At 55.4% G+C, this 9,984-nt stretch overlaps 2 protein-coding genes across 5 annotated transcripts; both read left to right on the forward strand.

The window, feature by feature from the left end:
• The first annotated feature begins 1,150 nt into the window (after window positions 1–1,150).
• Window positions 1,151–6,388, forward strand: WDR45 (WD repeat domain 45). Of its 4 annotated transcripts, none has more exons than XM_019417454.2 (11): window positions 1,153–1,293; window positions 2,609–2,807; window positions 2,931–3,005; window positions 3,095–3,199; window positions 4,094–4,202; window positions 4,325–4,419; window positions 4,933–5,012; window positions 5,127–5,335; window positions 5,415–5,516; window positions 5,601–5,746; window positions 5,975–6,388. In XM_019417454.2, the coding sequence occupies exons 2-11, from the start codon at window positions 2,753–2,755 to the stop codon at window positions 6,082–6,084; spliced, it is 1,086 nt and encodes a 361-aa protein (XP_019272999.1). In that variant the 5' UTR covers window positions 1,153–1,293; window positions 2,609–2,752; the 3' UTR covers window positions 6,085–6,388. The 4 variants fall into 4 exon arrangements, with proteins under 4 accessions (XP_019273003.2, XP_019272999.1, XP_019273001.1 ...); XM_019417455.2 differs by having other exon boundaries at window positions 1,156–1,293; window positions 4,097–4,202; XM_019417458.2 differs by lacking the exon at window positions 5,601–5,746 and having other exon boundaries at window positions 1,151–1,293.
• Window positions 6,389–6,817: 429 nt separating this feature from the next.
• Window positions 6,818–9,679, forward strand: PRAF2 (PRA1 domain family member 2). Its single transcript, XM_019417459.2, has 3 exons — window positions 6,818–7,099; window positions 8,248–8,465; window positions 8,880–9,679. The coding sequence occupies exons 1-3, from the start codon at window positions 6,921–6,923 to the stop codon at window positions 9,017–9,019; spliced, it is 537 nt and encodes a 178-aa protein (XP_019273004.1). The 5' UTR covers window positions 6,818–6,920; the 3' UTR covers window positions 9,020–9,679.
• Window positions 9,680–9,984: the final 305 nt, after the last annotated feature.

Raw genomic sequence — 9,984 nt, forward strand, 5'->3', positions numbered from 1 at the left:
CCTGGGTGGCTCAGTCAGTTAAGCGTCTGACCTCAGCTCAGGTCATGATCTCGAGATTTGTGGGTTCGAGCCCTGCACTGGCCTCTATGCCAAGAGCCCAGAGCTGCTTCAGACTCTCTCTCTCTCTCTCTCTCTCTCTCTCTCTCTGCCCATCCCCCCCCACTCGCGCTCTGTATCTCAAAAATAAACATTTTTTAAAAATTAAAATAGATAAATTTTAACGTTGGAATTAAACATATCCATTATATATTAGCCAAAAATTTAAGAAGCGTCAAAACAACACTTAAGTGGAGCGCCTGGGTGGCTCAGTCAGTTGAGCGTCCGACGTCAGCTCAGGTCATGATCTCGCGGTCCGTGGGTTTGCGCCGGGTAGGGCTCTGTGCTGACAGCTCAGAGCCTGGAGCCTGTTTCAGATTCTGTGTCTCCCTCTCTCTCTGTCTCAAAAATAAATAAATGTTAAAAGAAATTAAAAAAAAAATACTTAAAAAAAAAAGTAAAGGATGGGTACATTGTATCAATATCAATAACCTGATTGTAAATATTTTACTATAATGTTACATGTTACCCTTGGAGGAAACTGTTACAAATACATCTCGTTTCTCTGTATTATTTCCCCAAACCACACGTGAATCCACAACTACCTCAAACGTTAAAAGTTGAATTAAAATGTATTTCCAGTATGTACATAATTGGTTTCTTTTTCCACAGGAAGCATTATACCTCTTACCATTAAAAACCCCCTTTTCATTTTGTAAACAAAACCAAGCAAGGGGATGGAATCTCATCCCTGACTTCCCCTGGGCAAGGCGTTGCGGCTTTACCGGGTCTCCAGGTCCGCCCCCGCCTCGGGCCTCCCCCCTCCCCGCCTCTCTAGAAATCTGGGAGGACTAGTATTTCCAACAAGGAAGGCCCCTCTAGCCCACCTTGGAGGTCCAAATCTTGCTAGCCCAGAAAGTTGACGCCTCTCGCCCTCAGAGCAGGACAGAGCGGGGGAATGCTTCCTCTCCGCGAAGGAAGGGGTCCCTCTCGCCCACCCTCCTCTGCTCCCTCAGACAGGCCCTTGAGCATCCTCCCCGGAGGACGCCACTATCACTTGCATGGCTCCAAAGACCTGGAACCCAGGGGAGGAGGGTTGCGGCCGCAAATGAGTCATTTCCGGTCACAGACTCCCTCCCCCGGAAGTGAGACCTGATGTAAACACCAGAGCCGGGCGTCAGGGCCCGGGAGGTCAGAAAACCAGGCCGCGGGCGGCACCGACGGCTGGGGTTGGAATCGGGAACGCGCGGAGATCAGGTCAGTGCAGGCAGCGGGAAACTGGGGCAAGATTCTGGAGTTGCTCCGAACCTGGAGGAGGGTCCAGTGGGAGGGTTCCATGAACAGAGGTTTTGGTGAATGGTGGGAGGGGGGTGTCTAGGACAAGGAGTTTAAGTGAGTGCTGGTGTTGGAAGGAGTATGAGGGCGGTCTTGGACATGAAGAAGTGGAGGGAGGTAAGGCATCCCGGAGCAAAGTTCTTGGGTGGCACGGGTCTTTGCAATGGTGGTCCGAAAAAGGGACCTTGAAAGGTGGGGCTGTCCAAAGAATGAGTCTTTGGAGAGTGAGGCGGTCTGGTGGAGGTGGTACAAGAGCGGAAAGTAGGTTTGAGCTCCTGGAGGATGGGGAACGGGTGTGCTTGGGCAAAAGTCTTGGGGTGATGGGGATTTGAAGGGAGCGTGGGGGCTTTAGGACAGGAATCTTAGAGGGGTCCGGGGCAGGCGTCTTGTTGGGTTAAGTTGTCTTAACCTGCTCTTAACCCTGGGCAAGAGTCTTGATGGAGGAGGGGTGCCCTGGGGCAGGGTGTTTGGGGAGAGGATAGAGAATCTGGAGGAAGAATGTAAGGGGGATGAGATTCCTGGGGGTAGGTTCTAGTCAGTCTATGTTGGAGGAAATGACAGCAAAGCACATGGAAGGGAATGTTCCAGGGGTGGGCGATTTGGAGTGATAGGGGAATCTGATGTAGAGTCTTTAGGGCATAAGGAGGTCTTGGGGAACATCCAGGCTGACCCGGGTTGGGCAGAAGTTAGCATGGCATGAGAAGAGGTCATCTGGGGCTAGGCATGGGATCCTGAAGGGGTTTGGAGAAGCCTGTGAGGAGGGGAGGTGTGAGAGGGCTCTGAGATGGTGGAATTGGCTGGGAGCCTCAGAAGGCATGAGGAGAGGTGGTCCTGTGGATGATGGACCAACCATAGCAGGTCTCGGGGCCAGGTCAGGGAGGTGTGGGAAGAAGTGGATGACCTAGCCTCATTTCCCTGCTTATTGACAGGTGGAGTTGGATGCTAGATCCAGGTGTGAAGATGAGAAGTGGTTCTAGGCCATGTGGGGCATTAGAGCCAGGATTGGCTGGGGGTGGGGAAGAGATATCACTAACCCTCTACCCCCATTACTTCCTGACATGCATTGAGGGCCACGGAGTAAGAAAGAAATGGGGAATACAGGTCAGGGTAGGGCTGGAGCTGGGCTCATCCAAGTGTGAGAAGATGGGGAAGTTCCTGGCCATGCTCTTTGGGATCTTAGGAGATTAGTGTGGAGACCCCAGAACTATCCCTCTTTTTTCTTTTTTGTTTTCTTCAGTCCTGCTGGCTGCAGAAAGTGGCAGAGGAGGAGGAGGAAGAAGAAGAAATCCACTGGGAACAGGAGTTCTAGGACTTGAAGGGCAAACCCCAGGACTCTTCCCAACCCTACCCCCATCTGTGTCCAGGGAAGCAGTCCTGGACCATGACTCAGCAGCCACTTCGAGGAGTGACCAGTCTGCGTTTCAACCAAGACCAAAGTGAGAGAGGCTTGTGCCTGCACCCTTGTGGATTGGAGGGAGGGATGGAAAGAATGGCCAGAGGTGGGCCATGGCTTCCACCTGGGCATCCTTTGAAGCAGCCGAAAATCCCCCCCTCCCCAGGCTGCTTTTGCTGCGCCATGGAGACAGGTGTGCGCATCTACAATGTGGAGCCATTGATGGAGAAGGGGCATCTGGGTGAGCCATTGGTGGAGGAGGGGCAATGGGCAGAAGGGACGGGCTGGGCATTGGCTGCCACCCCTACTGACATCCTGGTCCTTGTCCAGACCATGAGCAGGTGGGCAGCATGGGCCTGGTGGAAATGCTGCACCGCTCCAACCTGCTGGCCCTGGTGGGTGGTGGTAGCAGCCCCAAGTTCTCAGAGATCTCAGGTAAGTGCCCTCATCCCATCCCGCCCTTGGCCCAGAAACCCCGGAATCCTGGCCTCCTTCAGGCACCCCGAGGCACTGGCAGATGAAGATGTCAGAGCACCTCAGAGTCCCACAGTGAGGCCTACAGCTTGGAAGTCATGGATCTTATCGCTTGAGAAGCTTGGTGTCTTGCCTTCACTTAACACTTATTGAATGCCTCCTGTATGCCATGTCCTTACCTATGGAGCGCTTGCTATAAGCCTGGTACTGTTCTACGCACTTTATATATATTAACTTATTTAATCCTCACAGTAACTCCATGTGGTAGGAAGTATTGTTATCCCCAATTTTACAGATGAAGAAACTGAGGCTTAGGGAGGTTAAGTGGCTTTTCCAAGGTCACACAACCAACAGGTCTTAAAATATTGGTGCTGTCTCCCCAGTATCCTCTTGCTTTGAGCCTCAGGACACATCTTGTTCTAAGGGTTTTGTTGATCCCACTGGGACATGGCAAGAGATGCCCTAGGCAAGTCACAGAGCCCGAGGATTCATCACAGAAATCTTCTAGGGATACGGACTGGGACCCTGGAGGCAGAAATAGTTACTAATGGGAGTTACAGTCCTGAATGTGAGTCCCTGCTTGGGTTGCTCATGGGCAGTGAGGTTCTTGGCCAAGATACTCAACCTCTTCAAGCCTCAGTTTCTTCATCTGTAAATGAGTATGTAACAGTTTTAGAAACCTATTCTCAGAAATCACATCCACAAGTGCTCATGCCGTATGAAGCCCAATGCTGGGTGTTAACAAAAGGTTAAACAAGTGGGTTGAGGTCCCATGGGGAGTAGGGGTGGGTCTTGTGTCACCAGGGCTGCCCCTCACCCTAAACCTTGGCCCCGACAACGCACCCACCTGCCCAACAGTGCTGATCTGGGACGATGCCCGGGAGGGCAAGGACTCCAAGGACAAGCTGGTGCTGGAGTTCACCTTCACCAAGCCAGTGCTGGCTGTGCGCATGCGCCATGACAAGTGAGCCTGAGGAGGACTGGGGTGGGGGAGGTAGGAGGTCCCCACAGCAGGCAAGAGGGTTAGTCCTGCATGGGCATCCCGCCATCCCCTCATGGCCATCCTGTGTTGTGTGTTGCCCACAGAATTGTGATCGTGCTGAGGAACCGCATCTACGTGTATTCCTTTCCCGACAACCCCCGAAAGCTGTTCGAGTTTGATACCCGGGACAACCCCAAGGGTGAGAGGACCCAGATGTGCAGGTGTGAGGTCAGGAGGCAGTGGATGGGGCAGAGGGGCAGAAATGAGAGGTTGGAAGGGGCACACCGGAAAATGGGGAAAGAGGGGCAGAGAGAGAGTCTTTGTGCAGAGATGCTCAGATGGGCTGAGAGATGTTCATATTCCCAGTCAGTCCATCTTTCCAACCCTTGGCCAGTTCTCTGTCCCCACCCGAAGCCCCGTCCCACGCCCAGGTGCCCCAGATAGCAGAGCAGAAACACCAGCAGAGAGTAAGGACATGGCTGGCTGTGCCAGGGATCCTTGGACCTCCTGGGGCTGCCGCAGCTGCATCAGGAGGTGGAGAATCTGCCTCACTGCTGGGGAGCACTGCGGAGGGCAAGCTCCCTGAGGGTTCTGTGGGTAACATATATCATGGAAGGTCAAAGTCTTGGCCCTTATCCTGCTTCTGTCCATTCTGAGACCCTGCCTGGCCCCTGCATCCCCCCAACCCCGACACTTCATCCTCACACCCTAGGGCTCTGTGACCTCTGCCCCAGCCTGGAGAAGCAACTGCTGGTGTTCCCAGGACACAAGTGTGGGAGTCTGCAACTTGTGGTGAGCCATCCAGTGGGCAAGGGTAGGTGGGTAGGTGTGTGGGCTGGCTCCCCCTGTGGATGCTTGGCCCCTGCTTCCCATACCCCCAAGCCCAAACTGCTCCTTCCACCACAGGACCTGGCAAGCACAAAGCCTGGCACTTCATCTGCTCCATTTACGATCAATGCACATCAGAGTGAAGTGGCCTGTGTGTCTCTGAACCAGCCAGGCACTGTAGTGGCCTCGGCCTCTCAGAAAGGCACCCTTATTCGCCTCTTTGACACGCAATCCAAGGAGAAACTGGTGGAATTGCGCCGAGGCACTGACCCTGCCACTCTCTACTGGTGAGCACAGGATATGTGTGGCGGGCTGGTGACCCCATGTCACATGACACATGGGCATCACTGCTGGTCTGTCTTCCAGCATCAACTTCAGCCATGACTCCTCCTTCCTCTGCGCTTCCAGTGATAAGGGCACGGTCCATATCTTTGCTCTCAAAGATACCCGCCTCAACCGTCGCTCCGCGTGAGTACTCCCTGCCCTGCCCTGCCATGTCCCCAGTCCCCCTGCCCATGTACCACACCTGGGCTTAGCCAGTGCTGCCTGCAGGCTGGCTCGTGTGGGCAAGGTGGGGCCTATGATTGGGCAGTACGTGGACTCTCAGTGGAGCCTGGCGAGCTTCACCGTGCCTGCCGAGTCAGCCTGCATCTGCGCCTTCGGTCGCAATACTTCCAAGAACGTCAACTCTGTCATTGGTGAGTGGGAATAGCCCTTGACTGGGGGCACTGCATGGGCGAAGTCCTGCAATTTGGACCTGAAGGAATTTTAAGGCATGGGAAGCTAGAGTGGGTGGCTCGACTCCATCATCAGAGGGATGGCATGTGGAGAAGAGGTCTGGAGGTAGACCCTAGGACACCTGAAAGGATTGGAGTGTGTGGCTTCTGCAGCTTCTAACCTTTTGCTCATCCTCCCCCCTCTTCTAGCTATCTGTGTAGATGGGACCTTCCACAAATATGTCTTCACTCCTGATGGAAACTGCAACAGAGAGGCTTTCGATGTGTACCTCGACATCTGTGACGACGATGACTTTTAAGGACCCTGTGGGTTGTGCGAGGGACCTGCAGTGGCAGATTGCAAAGCCCTCAGGGGGTCAGGAGTACTGTGAAAGCTACCAGCCAGCGAGCATTAGTGGGGCAGGTGCCCACCTTCCACTCGGCAGTGCAAGACAGCTCACTTCACCCAAGCACTTCTTGGTGACTGTGTGCCGGCAGGGCCAGACTAGGGAAGCAGGGAGGGAGCAGACCCCCTGGGGCTCCCAGCCTGGAGACGACTGCTAGGGACCCAGAGGGAGTGCCCTAATTCAACCTGTGGGGATTAAAAAACCTTCCCAGAAAGAGTTATCTCTGATGTGGTGAATATGAATAAAAGGCCCTTAATAGTATTTATGGCTGGACCTGGGGGGCATGGGTGGGGCCTGGAGGAGATGTAGCGGAAAAGGGCCTGCAGGGGTTTCCAAGTAGGTGTGACCTTCTTGGACCCTGACCGGAAAGAAGTGGCATCCTACCCAAGTCCCTCTGACAGTCCCTGTTTTTCTTTGCGTGTCCTCAAATGTCTGATTACCGTGGACTTGAGCCGTCAGCACGGTCCAGAACTACCCGCTTGGGCGCCCCCACCCGGGGATGAGTGGGAACGCCTCGCGGGCGGCGGAGACTTAATTTCCCGGCAGCCCTTGCTGCCTCGCAGCCCCGACGTGTTGTTGGCATTTCCGGTCACATGCATTGCTGCCGCTGCTCAATCTACTTAGGGGGTGAGCGTAGCAGCCGCTCGGTCCAGACTCCATTTCCCGGTGTCCCTCGCGGTGCAGCGGGGTGTTACGGGGGTTGTAGTCCGGCCGCTCTTCGGGCTGGTCCAGCTACTTCGACCAGCAGGATGTCGGAGGTGCGGCTGCCACCGCTACGCGCCCTGGACGACTTCGTTCTGGGGTCGGCGCGTCTGGCGGCTCCGGATCCTTACGACCGGCAGCGATGGTGCCACCGCGTCATCAACAACCTCCTCTACTACCAAACCAACTACCTTCTGTGCTTCGGCTTCGCACTCGCTCTGGCCGGGTGAGGGAGGGAGGGAGATGCCGGTTGGCTAGGGACGCCTGCAGGGCAAGAAGGGTGGACCCGCGGTATTTTGAGGAACGGGAGGGGGATGCAAGGCTGGAAGGGGGAGTTCATTAGAAACGGAAAGCCTACGGGACAGGTGAGGGGGCACTTGAAGGAAGTCAACATGGTTAAAAGGAGTGCCTTGGGTGAGATAGGGCCTGAGGGGGATAGAGGGTTGAGAGGATGGAGAAATGTGGGACTGGAGGGAAACTGGGTATCGAGGTGGACCTAAAGATAAAAAGGTCCTGAAAGTGGGGGTAGGGGAGACGGATGTGAGTGATGCCCCCAGATTAAGGCAGCCCTGGAGGACTTTGGGCAGATACAGGGACGGGGACGTGGTCAAGTTGAAGGGTTGGGAGGGTGGGCTTGTGGGGGCTCTAGTTTGGGGGAGATCCTGGCTATGATTGGAACGCTCCAGGAGCAGGTACCTCTTGGGGAACTTGAACCAAGAGGGAAGACCCAGGGGTGGAAGGCTTGAGAGCAGAGAAGGATGGAGAACCCCTGGGAACTTGGGCAGGGTTGGAAGTTAAGAGTGGTACTGAAAGCCTGAAGGGGTTCTTGCAATGATGGAGAGAGGGATCTGTAAGAAGTGGGGAGTGGATGGGGAATTTGAAGGGGAGGAAGTCTGGAAGGGTGTCTTTCTTGTAAGGACTCTGGACCCGGGGAGAGGGAAATGTATAGAGACATAAGGCCTGGAAGAGGAATCTACAGGCCTAGCTCCAAGGGTGGATTTAGGGGCGGGTTGGGGTGGGGCCTGAGGGGTTGGAGACGGGCCCTGCGGGGGTAGGGTTGGAACGAAAGAGCTGGGAGCCTGGAGGCCTAGGGGGATGGGAAGGCCTGAAGCGAAAGAGCTAAGGAAGATGGGACTGTAGGATCGACACCAAAGAAACGAGGGTCCACAGGGCTCCTGGGAGTCAGAAATCCTGGAGGGTGGACCTATTGGGAGACAGGGCTGGGGGAAGTTATTTGTTGGGCTGGAGGATCCGGAGAGAGGAGAACCAAAGCTCCTGGGGTCCGGGATTGAATGGACGGTGGTCCAGGAGGCTTGGAGGCTGGGCAGCTCTCTCCCCGTCTGCTGGACTAGCTTAGTTCCATTGTCCTCACAGGTACGTGCGCCCGCTGCATACCCTCCTAAGCGCGCTGGTAGTGACGGTGGCCCTTGGCGTGCTGGTGTGGGCGGCAGAGACCCAAGCAGCCGTGCGCCGTTGCCGCCGCAGCCACCCGGCCGCCTGCCTGGCCGCAGTGCTTGCCTTCGGCCTCCTTGTTCTCTGGGCCGCGGGCAGCGCTTGCACCTTCCTGCTAGGCGTCGCCGGACCTGTGCTTCGTGAGTATTCACTACCCTGAGACCGCCGAGAAAACGGCCAGCGCTTGCGCACAGTGGCAGCCCTGCCCTGAGAAGAGGCCGAGAAACCAGGCAGGCACTTGGCCACACCCCCTTCACAAAGCGCCTTCCCTGGCTTTGCCTTCCCTCTTCTGGGAACGCCTCTCTTTACCGCCTTTTCTGGCTTCCCTGTTGGTATTAAGTGTCTTCCACCAGCCACGTCCCAGTTGCTGTGCGCCCTCCCTGGCCACGCCCCAGCTGCAAAACTGTACTCAGCCACACTTTAAGATCGGAGGCATCCTGGCCACTTAAGACTCTGTTGGCCTGCCTGTGCTCCATTTCCCCTCCGTGGTCCCCCCACTGGCTAAAGCTGATGTCTCACCCCACTGACCCCACTCCTCTCGGCACTGCCCACAGTGATTCTGGTGCACGCCTCACTGCGCCTGCGGAACCTCAAGAACAAGATTGAGAACAAGATTGAGAGTATTGGTCTCAAGCGGACGCCAATGGGGCTGCTACTGGAGGCGCTGGGACAAGAGCAGGAGGCTGGATCGTAGGGGTCTAGGATTTGTACCCAAGACCTGGAGAATGCCACCCCCACCCTGGCCCTGTACTGGGACCCAGAGCCCTTTCCAAGCCCTTGAAATAGAGGGCCCCGTCCAGTTCAGAAAGCAGGACATCTGTGACCCTCCCCCTGATCAGCTCCCATTACCTAGGGGACCAGACTCTTCTTCAGCCCTGAACTTGAGGGCTTGGATACCCGAGCATCCATGGCCATCCTCAAACCCTGGACCCAGTGATACTCCCCCACCGCCGGTCTGGGACCCACCCATCTCCCACCCTCAGCGCCAAAGGTGGGATCTGGGCCCAAGGCATTCTCTTGAACCCTGGACTAAGGCTTTTCTAGACCCCCACCCCAGCTTTGAACCCAGATCAGGGCATTGCCAAATCTTGAATCCAGGACCCAAGTGTTCCCAGCCCCCATCAGGACAGAGGATTCAGGCATCCTGACCCTGTCGAACCCTTGGTTCCAGGTGACCCGAACCCTCTCCAGTCCCACTTGCCTCTCTCCAGCTCTGCTTAGTGATTCTGCTCCTCTCTCCAACATCCCACAGTGATGAGGACCAAGGGGTGGGGTGGGGGTAGCCCTGACCTGGAATGGGGCATCTGTATCAGTGTTACAGCAACAATAAAGACTGTTGCATCTCTCAAGCCGATTTGGGCCTCCTGGGTAAAGTCTGCATTTCAATGGCCAGAAGTGGCCTTCTGCTTTTTGATCCTGCTAGACTCTTTCTGACTAGGTCTTTTTGTGTCAAATACATGGACTGAAGGGGTGAGCTCTCAGTTCCTCCCTCGAACCTGTTATCTCTGGCGTGGCATTAACACACAAGGTAGTTAAGGGCAGGGTGTTTCCTATCACTTGTATTACTGAGGACTCTTGTTCAGGGAAGGCCAGCAATCTGAGTGCAGACAGGAAGACATGTGACCCCACATCACAGCAAGAAAAGCCAAAGTAGATGGT

Source organism: Panthera pardus, unplaced genomic scaffold (genome assembly GCF_024362965.1).
Source record: "Panthera pardus isolate Hobbes unplaced genomic scaffold, ASM2436296v1 HiC_scaffold_27, whole genome shotgun sequence".
Taxonomy (NCBI): Eukaryota; Metazoa; Chordata; class Mammalia; order Carnivora; family Felidae; genus Panthera; species Panthera pardus.

Coding starts and splice junctions, on each gene's coding strand:
- WDR45 (XM_019417454.2), top strand. CDS start 2,753: ATGACTCAGCAGCCACTTCGAGGAGTGACCAGTCTGCGTTTCAACCAA. Junction 2,808..2,930: donor GCGTTTCAACCAAGACCAAA/GTGAGAGAGGCT, acceptor CCCCCTCCCCAG/GCTGCTTTTGCTGCGCCATG. Junction 5,747..5,974: donor GAACGTCAACTCTGTCATTG/GTGAGTGGGAAT, acceptor CCCCTCTTCTAG/CTATCTGTGTAGATGGGACC.
- PRAF2 (XM_019417459.2), top strand. CDS start 6,921: ATGTCGGAGGTGCGGCTGCCACCGCTACGCGCCCTGGACGACTTCGTT. Junction 7,100..8,247: donor TTCGCACTCGCTCTGGCCGG/GTGAGGGAGGGA, acceptor TTGTCCTCACAG/GTACGTGCGCCCGCTGCATA. Junction 8,466..8,879: donor CGTCGCCGGACCTGTGCTTC/GTGAGTATTCAC, acceptor CACTGCCCACAG/TGATTCTGGTGCACGCCTCA.